At 41.9% G+C, this 15,615-nt stretch overlaps 1 protein-coding gene across 3 annotated transcripts in view; it reads left to right on the forward strand.

Annotated features, from left to right (window-relative positions):
* Positions 1-15,615, forward strand: part of gucy2ca (guanylate cyclase 2Ca) — a 59,404-nt gene that overhangs the window by 13,476 nt on the left and 30,313 nt on the right. For all 3 annotated transcript variants that reach the window (XM_062038018.1, XM_062038019.1, XM_062038020.1), the window contains 6 exons: positions 1,339-1,424; positions 4,983-5,100; positions 10,039-10,120; positions 10,185-10,278; positions 13,021-13,086; positions 13,147-13,218. In XM_062038018.1, the coding sequence (XP_061894002.1) occupies positions 1,339-1,424; positions 4,983-5,100; positions 10,039-10,120; positions 10,185-10,278; positions 13,021-13,086; positions 13,147-13,218 (518 nt within the window). The remainder of the gene's footprint in view (positions 1-1,338; positions 1,425-4,982; positions 5,101-10,038; positions 10,121-10,184; positions 10,279-13,020; positions 13,087-13,146; positions 13,219-15,615) is intronic.

A 15,615-nucleotide genomic window follows, 5' to 3' on the forward strand; every position in this document is an offset into this window, starting at 1 on the left:
ATATTCTCATGGTTATATTATTCATGAATGTAATATTCTCATGATTATATTATTAATAAATGTACTATTCTCATGGTTATATTATTAATAAATGTAATATTCTCATGATTATATTATTCATGAATGTAATATTCTCATGATTATATTATTCATGAATGTAATATTCTCATGGTTATATTATTAATAAATGTAATATTCTCATGGTTACAGCATAGAAGAAGAAGGGCTGTCCAAACTTTTAGACTTGGGGCCACATTGGGCTAAAAAAATGTGACCGGGGTCCAAAAGCAGACTGCATGTAAATTAATTGTATATACGTGTGTGTGTGTGTGTGTGTGTGTGTGTGTGTGTGTGTGTGTGTGTGTGTGTGTGTGTGTGTGTGTGTGTGTGTGTGTGTGTGTGTGTATGTGTGTGTGTGTGTGTGAGTGTGTGTGTGTGTGTGTGTGTGTGTGTGTGTGTGTGTGTGTGTGAGTGTGTGAGTGTGTGTGTGTGTGTGTGTGTGTGTGTGTGTGTGTGTGTGTGTGTGTGTGTGTGTGTGTGTGTGTGAGTGTGTGTGTGTGTGTGTGTGTGTGTGTGTGTACATATTATGTTAATAAGATGGATATATAATGAATATAATTGTATATTAAGAGTATGTGAAAGTTGTTTACTTCCGTGATGACCTCCTTAAATGTGTTAGTCTGTGATGGGGCCCACTGATCAATACTTATGTGTTAGTCTGTGATGGGGCCCACTGATCAATACTCATGTGTTAGTCTGTGATGGGGCCCACTGATCAATACTCATGTGTTAGTCTGTGATGGGGCCCACTGATCAATACTCATGTGTTAGTCTGTGATGGGGCCCACTGATCAATACTCATGTGTTAGTCTGTGATGGGGCCCACTGATCAATACTCATGTGTTAGTCTGTGATGGGGCCCACTGATCAATACTCATGTGTTAGTCTGTGATGGGGCCCACTGATCAATACTCATGTGTTAGTCTGTGATGGGGCCCACTGATCAATACTCATGTGTTAGTCTGTGATGGGGCCCACTGATCAATACTCATGTGTTAGTCTGTGATGGGGCCCACTGATCAATACTCATGTGTTAGTCTGTGATGGGGCCCACTGATCAATACTCATGTGTTAGTCTGTGATGGGGCCCACTGATCAATACTCATGTGTTAGTCTGTGATGGGGCCCACTGATCAATACTCATGTGTTAGTCTGTGATGGGGCCCACTGATCAATACTCATGTGTTAGTCTGTGATGGGGCCCACTGCTCAATACTCTTAGTGGTACTTAGTGATGTGAATGTGAGAAGATGTCATGTGATGTGATTGTCCCGGCAGGTATGGCAGGACACTACGTGCTGGACGAGTACGGGGACAGAGACGTCAACTTCTCCATCATTTACACTTCCACTAAGACTGGCAAGGTGAGAAGAATCCTTTATGCAGAGCTTAGTCCACATTTGCTTACCTTACAGCCACAATGAAATAAATACATGTCCTTAAAATTCTACACACAATACCCTGTAATGACAATTGGACAAGTTGATTTTATTTTTGCAAATGTGTTAAAAGTCCAAAATGGCATACATACTGTATGTAGTGACAGCCTCTGCTCAATACTTAGTTGATGCAGCAGTTCCAGCCTCAAGTCACCATGCCACAAGCTTGGCACACTTTCAACCATTCCTCTTTGCAGCACCTCTCAAACTCCATCAAGTTGGATGGGAAGGTTTTCCTCCAGGATGTTTCTGTACATTGCTGCTATCATCTTTCCCTCTATCCTGCCGCTGAAAGCCATCGCCAGAGCATGATGCTGTACTGGCCTGGTGATGTAGGGATGGTACTGGCCTGGTGATGAAGGGGTGGTACTGGCCTGGTGATGTAGGGATGGTACTAGCCTGGTGATGAAGGGATGGTACTGGCCTGGTGATGAAGGGGTGGTACTGGCCTGGTGATGAATGGGTGGTACTGGCCCGGTGATGAAGGGGTGGTACTGGCCTGGTGATGAAGGGGTGGTACTGGCCTGGTGATAAAGGGGTGGTACTGGCCTGGTGATGTAGGGATGGTACTGGCCTGGTGATGAAGGGGTGGTACTGGCCTGGTGATGAATGGGTGGTACTGGCCTGGTGATGAAGGGGTGGTACTGGCCTGGTGATGAAGGGGTGGTACTGGCCTGGTGATGAAGGGATGGTACTGGCCTGGTGATGTAGGGGTGGTACTGGCCTGGTGATGAAGGGGTGGTACTGGCCTGGTGATGTAGGGATGGTACTGGCCTGGTGATGAAGGGGTGGTACTGGCCTGGTGATGAAGGGGTGGTACTGGCCTGGTGATGAATGGGTGGTACTGGCCTGGTGATGAATGGGTGGTACTGGCCTGGTGATGAAGGGGTGGTACTGGCCTGGTGAGGAAGGGGTGGTACCGGCCTGGTGATGAAGGGGTGGTACCGGCCTGGTGATGAAGGGGTGGTACTGGCCTGGTGGGGAAGGGGTGGTACTGGCCTGGTGATGAAGGGGTGGTACTGGCCTGGTGATGTAGGGATGGTACTGGCCTGGTGATGAAGGGATGGTACTGGCCTGGTGATGAAGGGGTGGTACTGGCCTGGTGATGAAGGGGTGGTTCTGGCCTGGTGATGAAGGGGTGGTACTGGCCTGGTGGGGAAGGGGTGGTACTGGCCTGGTGATGAAGGGGTGGTACTGGCCTGGTGATGAAGGGGTGGTACTGGCCTGGTGATGAAGGGGTGGTACTGGCCTGGTGAGGAAGGGGTGGTACCGGTCTGGTGATGAAGGGGTGGTACCGGCCTGGTGATGAAGGGGTGGTACCGGCCTGGTGATGAAGGGGTGGTACCGGCCTGGTGATGAAGGGGTGGTACCGGCCTGGTGATGAAGGGATGGTACTGGCCTGGTGATGAAGGGGTGGTACTGGCCTGGTGATGAAGGGGTGGTACTGGCCTGGTGGGGAAGGGGTGGTACTGGCCTGGTGATGAAGGGGTGGTACTGGCCTGGTGATGAAGGGGTGGTACTGGCCTGGTGGGGAAGGGGTGGTACTGGCCTGGTGATGAAGGGGTGGTACTGGCCTGGTGATGAAGGGGTGGTACTGGCCTGGTGATGAAGGGATGGTACTGGCCTGGTGATGAAGGGGTGGTACTGGCCTGGTGATGAAGGGGTGGTACTGGCCTGGTGGGGAAGGGGTGGTACTGGCCTGGTGATGAAGGGGTGGTACTGGCCTGGTGATGAAGGGGTGGTACTGGCCTGGTGATGAAGGGGTGGTACTGGCCTGGTGATGACGGGGTGGTACTGGCCTGGTGAGGAAGGGGTGGTACCGGTCTGGTGATGAAGGGGTGGTACCGGCCTGGTGATGAAGGGGTGGTACCGGCCTGGTGATGAAGGGGTGGTACCGGCCTGGTGATGTAGGGATGGTACTGGCCTGGTGATGAAGGGATGGTACTGGCCTGGTGATGAAGGGGTGGTACTGGCCTGGTGATGAAGGGGTGGTACTGGCCTGGTGGGGAAGGGGTGGTACTGGCCTGGTGATGAAGGGGTGGTACTGGCCTGGTGATGAAGGGGTGGTACTGGCCTGGTGGGGAAGGGGTGGTACTGGCCTGGTGGGGAAGGGGTGGTACTGGCCTGGTGATGAAGGGGTGGTACTGGCCTGGTGATGAAGGGATGGTACTGGCCTGGTGATGAGCGCTGCCTGCTTTCCGCCAAGCACTTCAATCTTTGTCTCATCAGACCAGAGACTTGACTTTCTCATGTCTGAGAGTCTTTCAGCTGCATTTTGGCAAACTTTTACTCAGAAATGTCTTCCGTCTGGTCACTCTACCATACTGGCCTGATTGGTGGATTGTCCTTCTGGAAGGTTCTCCTCTCTCCACAAAGAAATGCAGTAGTTCTGACAGAGTGACCATGGTCTTGGTCACCTCCCTGACTAGACTAAGATGAATGCAGCAATGTACTTTTTTTTAGAGATATCCGATAATATCGGCCTGCCGATAAATGCTTTAAAATGTAATATCGGAAATTATCGGTATCGTTTTTTTTGTTGTTTTTTTATTTTTTATTAAATGAACATAAAAAACACAAGATACACTTACAATTAGTGCACCAACCCAAAAAAACCTCCCTCCCCCATTCACACTCATTCACACAAAAGGGTTGTTTCTTTCTGTTATTAATATTCTGCTTCCTACATTATATATCAATATATATCAATACAGTCTGCAAGGGATACAGTTATTAATATTAACAATATATCAATATATATCAATACAGTCTGCAAGGGATACAGTTATTAATATTAACAATATATCAATATATATCAATACAGTCTGCAAGGGATACAGTCATTAATATTAACAATATATCAATATATATCAATACAGTCTGCAAGGAATACAGTCCGTAAGCACAAATGATTGTGCGTGCTGCTGCTCCACTAATAGTACTAACCTTTAACAGTTAATTTGACTCATTTTCATTCATTACTAGTTTCTATGTAACTGTTTTTATATTGTTTTACTTTCTTTTTTATTCAAGAAAATGTTTTTTAATTTATTTATCTTATTTTATTTAATAAATTTTTAAAAAAAGGACCTTATCTTCACCATACCTGGTTGTCCAAATTAGGCATAATAATGTGTTCATTCCACGACTGTATATATCGGTATCGGTTGATATCGGTATCGGTTGATATCGGTATCGGTAATTAAGAGTTGGACAATATCGGAATATCGGATATCGGCAAAAAGCCATTATCGGACATCCCTACTTTTTTTTAAATACATTTGCAAAATAAAATGTTCAGATTGTCTTTAGGTGGTATTGTGTGTAGAATTTTGAGGAAAAATCAATTTCTTCCATTTTCCACATTTGAACATAATGAAATGTTGCAAAAGTTTAGCACCGTAATAACATTTAAGTTTGTTTCCAATGTTGTCCTGCAGTATTAATGACACTCTTATGTTTGTTTCCAATGTTGTCCTGCAGTACGACACTCTGCTGGTGTTTGACACATCCTGCAATAAAACCATAGAGATGGCTCATGATCCAGATCTGCCTTGGAGAGGAAACCGTCTGCCCCAAGATCTGCCTGAGAGTCTAGTTGGTAATTTCAACACTTTTCATTCATTAGGTATGGCACACACTCAGTGTCCTCTCAGTGCCACACTCAGTGTCCTCTCAGTGCCACACACAACACCAGAAATGTGTCTCGTCAAATCCCGTCCGACCGGAACTCTAACAATAACAAAAGTTCCGTGGGTGATTTATGTAGCATCACTACAATATAAAATAAGTTAAGATCTAAACAACATTTTTTAATGCTTGCTACGTTTCTGCTAATCATATTTTATGATGACAACACCAACACTGTTAGTTCCCAAGCAGTTGTACTTCTACAGTATTAATTAAGTTCCCAAGCTGTTGTACTTCTACAGTATTAATGAAGTTCCCAAGCTGTTGTACATTTGACAGTGATTCATAGCAGGGAAGCTAACATCAGCCTACGGTGACAGCCAAAATATCTACTAAGGTTACTTACCGCCATGTGCTTCCTCAAATTTGACGTTGAGTTCATGTAAGCTGAAGCTTGTTGTTTGCTTCAGAAACTTTATGTGCAGTTAATCATGTGACCACCTGGCTCTGTTTGATTGGTGAAACGGAGTCAAACGTCACCAGTGACTGCATTTGATTGGTGAAACGGAGTCAAACGTCACCAGTGACTGCATTTGATTGGTGAAGCGGAGTCAAACGTCACCAGTGACTGCATTTGATTGGTGAAACGGAGTCAAACGTCACCAGTGACTGCATTTGATTGGTGAAACGGAGTCAAACGTCACCAGTGACTGCATTTGATTGGTGAAACGGAGTCAAACGTCACCAGTGACTGCATTTGATTGGTGAAACGGAGTCAAACGTCACCAGTGACTGCATTTGATTGGTGAAGCGGAGTCAAACGTCACCAGTGACTGCATTTGATTGGTGAAACGGAGTCAAACGTCACCAGTGACTGCATCTGATTGGTGAAACGGAGTCAAACGTCACCAGTGACTGCATTTGATTGGTGAAACGGAGTCAAACGTCACCAGTGACTGCATTTGATTGGTGAAACGGAGTCAAACGTCACCAGTGACTGCATTTGATTGGTGAAACGGAGTGAAACGTCACCAGTGACTGCATTTGATTGGTGAAACGGAGTCAAACGTCACCAGTGACTGCATTTGATTGGTGAAACGGAGTCAAACGTCACCAGTGACTGCATTTGATTGGTGAAACGCAGGCATGCATAGATCCTACTTTGAAGGTCTGTCTGACAAAGCAAAACAAACAAAGCGTGCATTAACAGATGGATAAAAATCAGTAGTGAGCTGAATGTAGATAAATGGAGCGCAGTAAAAGTAGCCTTTCTTCTCTATAAATATACTCAAGTAAAAGTAAAAGTATGTTGCATTAAAACTACTCTTAGAAGTACAATTCATCCCAAAAGTTACTCAAGTAGATGTAAATGTAGCGCGTTACTACCCACCTCTGTACCTAGCTCATAACATCCCAATATATACAGTATCTGCCTTAGGCCATCTAGAACAGTGGTCCCCAACCACCGGACCGATTGGTACCGGGCCGCACAAGAAATTTAATTTTTTTTTTTTTTTTTTTTTTTTTTTTTTTTAAACACTATACATTATATATCAATATAGACCAGGGGTCACCAACGCGGTGCCCGCGGGCACCAGGTCGCCCGTAAGGACCAGATGAGTCGCCCGCGGGCCTGTTCTAAAAAAAAAAAAAAAAAAAAAAAAAATTAAAAAAAAAAAAAAAATTTTAAAAAAAAAAATAAAATAAAATAAAATTAAATCTACATAGAAAACACAAGATACACTTTCAATCAGTGCATCAACCCAAACAACCTCCCCCATGCACACTCATCCACACAAAAGGGGTTATTTCTTTCTGCTACCAATATTCTGGTTCCCACAACATAGACAACACATCTGCAAGGGACACAGTCCCTGAAGCACACATGATTGTATAGGCTGCTGGTCCACTAAAATTTTCATTAATTACTATTTTTTTATGTAATTATTTTTATATTGTTTTACTTTCTTTTTTATCCAAGAAAATGTTTTTTTTTTATGTATCTTATTTTATTTTATTTTTTTAAAAAAGGGCCTTATCTTCAACAGACCAGGTTGTCAACGAAATTAGATTTTTTTAAAGGGTTTTTTAAACCAGGCCCAGTCCAGATAATGTCCAAGTCGGACTCAGCAACACACACCTTCATTCATGTACACAGAAAAAAATTAGGGAACACAACAGATTGCATATAATTTATAAACAAAACACTTTGCATTCCATTCGAAAGGACGTTCCCTTTAGATTTCCGATCCTTAACATTTTACATTTATCATAATTAAGCTTAAGGTCAGATTGCTGTGAAAATATGTCCAAAAGATTAAGAAGGTTCCGCAAACAATGAGGAAAAATCTTATCTTTGTGAATCAGCCTTTTCTGACATGAACTTCATGAAGAACAAACACAGAACACGCCTCACTGATGCACATCTGCAAGACTCACTCAGAGTTGCAGTGTCAAGTTACACACCAGAGTACAACACACTAGTTAACAGCATGCAATGCCAGGCTTCCCACTAACTGACAAAGAAACAGATAGCAGATTTAGTGTCCAGTTCAAAGTGTGACATGATTTAAACATTTGAGAGTTTACTTTTGTATTTTACATGAGTTATTATTTGTACAAACATGGTGCAAAGTAATTCATGATTTGTTCAAAAATGTTAGTGGCTAGCTAGTTAAAATGGGATATTGTGATTTCACAAGACTGTCTTAGAAGTGATCATTTGAAAATGTTCAATTTGAAAAATGTGCACTTAGAGAAAATATAAAAATAAAGTGTTGCATATTGATATTTATCTGTTTCTATATATATTTATTGTGAGAAATCATTAAGATGATCAGTGTTTCCACAAAGATAAATATCATTAATTATTAATAATAACAGAGTTAAAGGTAAATTGAGCAAATTGGCTACTTCTGGCAATTTATTTAAGTGTGTATCAAACTGGTAGCCCTTCGCATTAATCACTACCCAAGAAGTAGCCCTTGCTTTCAAAAAGGTTGGTGACCCCTGATATAGACCAATACAGTCTGCAGGTATACAGTCCGTAAGCCCACATGATTGTATTTCTTTATGGAAAAAAAAAAAAAAAATTTTTTTTAAAATACTGATTGGCTATCACAACAAGAGCAGTGAAGCAGCATAATATGACATGAATATGACATAATATGACATGAATATGACATGAATATGACATAATATGACATAATATGACATAATATGACATGAATATGACATGCATATGACATAATATGACATAATATGACATGAATATGACATGAATATGACATAATATGTTAGTCCAGCAGAGAAGGTCTTGTTAGTCCAGCAGAGAAGGTCTTGTTAGTCCAGCAGAGAAGGTCTTGCTGGTCCTGCAGAGAAGGTCTTGTTAGTCCAGCAGAGAAGGTCTTGCTGGTCCTGCAGAGAAGGTCTTGCTGGTCCTGCAGAGAAGGTCTTGTTAGTCCAGCAGAGAAGGTCTTGCTGGTCCTGCAGAGAAGGTCTTGTTAGTCCAGCAGAGAAGGTCTTGCTGGTCCTGCAGAGAAGGTCTTGTTAGTCCAGCAGAGAAGGTCTTGCTGGTCCTGACGACACCTCTGAGGAAACAATACTCACTTTTCAACATTTCCTTTGGCAGCATTGCTGCTGATTGTCTTTTTCCTCAAAGACTGCTCACCTGACTTATTTATTCACGTCAGGAACAATCAACCAAAAAAATCAATGAATATTAGAAATGTCACTTATGATTGGAACTACATTTACTGTAAGTTGTGTTGTACAGTACAATATGTAAGTTGTGTTGTACAGTACAATATGTAAGTTGTACAGTACAGTACAATATGTAAGTTGTGTTGTACAGTACAGTATGTAAGTTGTGTTGTACAGTACAATATGTAAGTTGTGTTGTACAGTACAATATGTATGTTGTGTTGTACATTACAGTATGTAAGTTGTACAGTACAGTACAATATGTAAGTTGTACAGTACAGTACAATATGTAAGTTGTACAGTACAGTATGTAAGTTGTGTTGTACAGTACAATATGTAAGTTGTACAGTACAATATGTAAGTTGTGTTGTACAGTACAGTATGTAAATTGTGTTGTACAGTACAATATGTAAGTTGTGTTGTACAGTACAATATGTAAGTTGTACAGTACAATATGTAAGTTGTGTTGTACAGTACAGTATGTAAGTTGTGTTGTACAGTACAATATGTAAGTTGTGTTGTACAGTACAGTATGTATGTTGTGTTGTACATTACAGTATGTAAGTTGTACAGTACAGTACAATATGTAAGTTGTACAGTACAGTATGTAAGTTGTGTTGTACAGTACAATATGTAAGTTGTACAGTACAATATGTAAGTTGTGTTGTACAGTACAGTATGTAAATTGTGTTGTACAGTACAATATGTAAGTTGTGTTGTACAGTACAGTATGTATGTTGTGTTGTACATTACAGTATGTAAGTTGTACAGTACAGTACAATATGTAAGTTGTACAGTACAGTATGTAAGTTGTGTTGTACAGTACAATATGTAAGTTGTACAGTACAATATGTAAGTTGTGTTGTACAGTACAGTATGTAAGTTGTGTTGTACAGTACAGTATGTAAGTTGTACAGTACAATATGTAAGTTGTGTTGTACAGTACAGTATGTAAGTTGTACAGTACAATATGTAAGTTGTGTTGTACAGTACAGTATGTAAGTTGTGTTGTACAGTACAGTATGTAAGTTGTGTTGTACAGTACAGTATGTATGTTGTGTTGTACAGTACAGTATGTTCACATGCAAATATCCACTTTATTCCTGTTCATTTCACTATTTTACTCTTAATTCCCCAAAGGAATGAATGGAAGTTTGCGAGACTAATTGAGATATTGCAGATCATAACAATCCCACACACCTGGCAGGTCTGAGCACGCAGAATGTGATCGTGATCGTCCTGAGCGTCAGCGTTGTCGTGGTGACCGCCATGGCCCTCATCTTCTACAGGTAGGAAGCGGCAAGTTATCCAATCCTCCCTTTGGCCTCATTTAGTCCATGTGACTCACGGCAGGCAGAACAGGAAAGAACGGCAAATGCAGAAAAAGTGGTCTCACATCAGCCCTCACCTGATTGGTCCGCTGGACGAGAAGGAGGTCTTCCTCAAGGTACAAAGTTAGGCGCCATTTATTCAAGATGGGCTTTATGGCTCTTTGGAGGAGTCGTTCCTTCTAAAGAGTCGTTCAAAAGACTGGCAGGTTATTATTTGAAGCCTTTAGACCCGGGACCACTAAATAGGTGACAGAAGATTCCAATTGTTCAAAGCAGGAACTTTTATTGCTCCTTCTGAACAAAGCAATGTTTTTTTGTTTTTTTACAAAAATCCATTTTCATAAATGATTTCCAATTTGTATTTAAATTGGACACAAAATTTAATTTTTATTAGAAACCAAAACATAATGCAAAACACAGAAATATATATCATGTTATTTTCAAACATAAAAAGAATATCAGGAGCTCAATCACTTGAATTCACATTTGTCGTAATTATTTATCATTTAAAAAAGCATACAAAAAGTCAACATCATTATGTATTTTTTAATGTGATTTTTCTCTGTCATAAAAATCATTCAACTATCATTTATTATCGCAGCACACACCGAGTGATCGCCACAAAATACGACAGCAAATGTGTGTATTTTATATCTAAATATACCATATTGTGTAATGTAAACATGGTATTTATTTATTTGAAACATCTAAAGACTCCATGGTATTTATAATGCAATACAATGCAAATTGACTCATTTAGAGTGACGTTACCTTTGTTTCAAATTTGATACACATAATTTAAACAGTTTTACTATAAAATATTGAATGAGATGTTAAGTTTTCACCTTGCATTAAGTGTTCATAGTGATGTGTCAGTAAAAATAACCTTATCCCTTTCAAATTTGCCAAAGTATGTCTTCAAAAATCAGGCGTCGCTCCTTTCTTCTTTGTGGCAATCTTGCAGGGTGACTGGACAGCCCTCTAGTACATCAATTACTGCCCTCTGCTGGATAACACGTGTAGTGCAGGGTGACTGGACAGCCCTCTAGTACATCAATTACTGCCCTCTGCTGGATAACACGTGTAGTGCAGGGTGACTGGACAGCCCTCTAGTACATCAATTACTGCCCTCTGCTGGATAACACGTGTAGTGCAGGGTGACTGGACAGCCCTCTAGTACATCAATTACTGCCCTCTGCTGGATAACACGTGTAGTGCAGGGTGACTGGACAGCCCTCTAGTACATCAATTACTGCCCTCTGCTGGATAACACGTGTAGTGCAGGGTGACTGGACAGCCCTCTAGTACATCAATTACTGCCCTCTGCTGGATAACACGTGTAGTGCAGGGTGACTGGACAGCCCTCTAGTACATCAATTACTGCCCTCTGCTGGATAACACGTGTAGTGCAGGGTGACTGGACAGCCCTCTAGTACATCAATTACTGCCCTCTGCTGGATAACACGTGTAGTGCAGGGTGACTGGACAGCCCTCTAGTACATCAATTACTGCCCTCCGCTGGATAACACGTGTAGTGCAGGGTGACTGGACAGCCCTCTAGTACATCAATTACTGCCCTCTGCTGGATAACACGTGTAGTGCAGGGTGACTGGACAGCCCTCTAGTACATCAATTACTGCCCTCTGCTGGATAACACGTGTAGTGCAGGGTGACTGGACAGCCCTCTAGTACATCAATTACTGCCCTCTGCTGGATAACACGTGTAGTGCAGGGTGACTGGACAGCCCTCTAGTACATCAATTACTGCCCTCTGCTGGATAACACGTGTAGTGCAGGGTGACTGGACAGCCCTCTAGTACATCAATTACTGCCCTCTGCTGGATAACACGTGTAGTGCAGGGTGACTGGACAGCCCTCTAGTACATCAATTACTGCCCTCCGCTGGATAACACGTGTAGTGCAGGGTGACTGGACAGCCCTCTAGTACATCAATTACTGCCCTCCGCTGGATAACACGTGTAGTGCAGGGTGACTGGACAGCCCTCTAGTACATCAATTACTGCCCTCCGCTGGATAACACGTGTAGTGCAGGGTGACTGGACAGCCCTCTAGTACATCAATTACTGCCCTCTGCTGGATAACACGTGTAGTGCAGGGTGACTGGACAGCCCTCTAGTACATCAATTACTGCCCTCTGCTGGATAACACGTGTAGTGCAGGGTGACTGGACAGCCCTCTAGTACATCAATTACTGCCCTCCGCTGGATAACACGTGTAGTGCAGGGTGACTGGACAGCCCTCTAGTACATCAATTACTGCCCTCTGCTGGATAACACGTGTAGTGCAGGGTGACTGGACAGCCCTCTAGTACATCAATTACTGCCCTCTGCTGGATAACACGTGTAGTGCAGGGTGACTGGACAGCCCTCTAGTACGGTGGTCCCCAACCACCGGGCCGCGGCCCGGTACCGGTCCGCAGACCGATTGGTACCAGGCCGCACAAGAAATACAATTTAAAAAAAAATAATAATTTTTTTATTTTTATTAAATCAACATAAAAAACACAATATATACATTATATATCAATATAGATGAATACAGTCTGCAGGGATACAGTCTGTAAGCACACATGATTGTATTTCTTTATGACAAAAAACATGAGCATAACAAAACGTCTCACAACAGGGAATGGCTTCTCTTGGTTGACTTAAAAGAGTTGTTCATAAAACTCAAGTGGTTGTTGAACATCACATCTCTGCTGCTCATGTCATTAGTTGTTGAACATCACATCTCTGCTGCTCATGTCATTAGTTGTTGAACATCACATCTCTGCTGCTCATGTCATTAGTTGTTGAACATCACATCTCTCTGTCATGTTGTGTCTTTTTATCCCGCAGATAGATGAAGATAACAAGAGGAAAGACAGCGCTTACTTCAATCGTCGATGCCGCTATGACAAGAAGGTGCGCTAGAAGAGAAAGGTAAGAAATAAGAGAGTAATCCAAGGTGTGTTGTGTGTGCAGCCGGTCATCTTGAAGGAGCTGAGACACACTGATGGAGACTTCACTCAGGAACAGAAGATTGATCTCAACACTGTAAGACCTTTCATTAGGCACACCTACATGACATTTCAACATTGTTGCACTTTGCGTGCAGGCGTGGACAACTGCACTGAAAGTGTCAGTGTCAAACATCACAAATAAGGCCTGGTCTACCCTATTTTCTGGACTATAAGCCACACCCACTACATTTTAGAAGAAAAATATTTTCCCTATATTAGCCGCACTGTGAAATGACTTATTTACACAGAAATATTTAGTAAATGTTTATTTACATAACTTAAGTGTTTCCAAACAGTGTCTGTAACACGGCAGTAAAACGGATGATCAAACAAAACAGAAGTCATGGTCATGGACCCACTAGCTGCGCAAGCTATCTCTCCAAACCACCAAACGGCTCCTAAATGTCGAGGAATAAGGCCGACAAATAAGGAGGAATAAGGCTGACAATTAAGGAGGAATAAGGAGGAATAAGGCTGACATATAATGAGGAATAAGGAGGAATAAGGCTGACATATAAGGAGGAATGAGGAGGAATAAGGCTGACAAATAAGGAGGAATAAGGCTGACAAATAAGGAGGAATGAGGAGGAATAAGGCTGACAAATAAGGAGGAATAAGGCTGACATATAAGGAGGAATAAGGCTGACAAATAAGGAGGAATGAGGAGGAATAAGGCTGACAAATAAGGAGGAATAAGGCTGACATATAAGGAGGAATGAGGAGGAATAAGGCTGACAAATAAGGAGGAATACGGCTGACAAATAAGGAGGAATAAGGCTGACATATAAGGAGGAATGAGGAGGAATAAGGCTGACAAATAAGGAGGAATAAGGCTGACAAATAAGGAGGAATGAGGAGGAATAAGGCTGACAAATAAGGAGGAATAAGGCTGACATATAAGGAGGAATGAGGAGGAATAAGGCTGACAAATAAGGAGGAATACGGCTGACAAATAAGGAGGAATAAGGCTGACATATAAGGAGGAATGAGGAGGAATAAGGCTGACAAATAAGGAGGAATAAGGCTGACAAATAAGGAGGAATAAGGCTGACATATAAGGAGGAATGAGGAGGAATAAGGCTGACAAATAAGGAGGAATAAGGCTGACAAATAAGGAGGAATAAGGCTGACATATAAGGAGGAATAAGGCTGACATATAAGGAGGAATAAGGCTGACAAATAAGGAGGAATAAGGCTGACATATAAGGAGGAATAAGGCTGACATATAAGGAGGAATAAGGAGGAATAAGGCTGACATATAAGGAGGAATAAGGCTGACATATAAGGAGGAATAAGGCTGACATATAAGGAGGAATAAGGCTGACATATAAGGAGGAATAAGGAGGAATAAGGCTGACATATAAGGAGGAATAAGGCTGACATATAAGGAGGAATAAGGCTGACATATAAGGAGGAATAAGGCTGACATATAAGGAGGAATAAGGCTGACATATAAGGAGGAATAAGGCTGACAAATAAGGAGGAATAAGGCTGACATATAAGGAGGAATGAGGAGGAATAAGGCTGACAAATAAGGAGGAATAAGGCTGACAAATAAGGAGGAATAAGGCTGACATATAACGAGGAATAAGGCTGACAAATAAGGAGGAATGAGGAGGAATAAGGCTGACAAATAAGGAGGAATAAGGCTGACATATAAGGAGGAATGAGGAGGAATAAGGCTGACAAATAAGGAGGAATAAGGCTGACAAATAAGGCTGACATATAAGGAGGAATAAGGCTGACATATAAGGAGGAATAAGGCTGACATATAAGGAGGAATAAGGCTGACATATAAGGAGGAATAAGGCTGACATATAAGGAGGAATAAGGAGGAATAAGGCTGACATATAAGGAGGAATAAGGAGGAATAAGGCTGACATATAAGGAGGAATAAGGCTGACATATAAGGAGGAATAAGGCTGACATATAAGGAGGAATAAGGCTGACATATAAGGAGGAATAAGGCTGACATATAAGGAGGAATAAGGAGGAATAAGGCTGACATATAAGGAGGAATAAGGCTGACATATAAGGAGGAATAAGGCTGACATATAAGGAGGAATAAGGCTGACATATAAGGAGGAATAAGGAGGAATAAGGCTGACATATAAGGAGGAATAAGGAGGAATAAGGCTGACATATAAGGAGGAATAAGGCTGACATATAAGGAGGAATAAGGCTGACATATAAGGAGGAATAAGGCTGACATATAAGGAGGAATAAGGCTGACATATAAGGAGGAATAAGGCTGACAAATAAGGAGGAATAAGGCTGACAAATAAGGAGGAATGAGGAGGAATAGGGCTGACAAATAAGGAGGAATAAGGCTGACATATAAGGAGGAATAAGGCTGACATATAAGGAGGGATAGGGCTGACAAATAAGGAGGAATAAGGCTGACATATAAGGAGGAATAAGGCTGACATAT

Source organism: Entelurus aequoreus, linkage group LG26, assembly GCF_033978785.1.
Source record: "Entelurus aequoreus isolate RoL-2023_Sb linkage group LG26, RoL_Eaeq_v1.1, whole genome shotgun sequence".
Taxonomy (NCBI): domain Eukaryota; kingdom Metazoa; phylum Chordata; class Actinopteri; order Syngnathiformes; family Syngnathidae; genus Entelurus; species Entelurus aequoreus.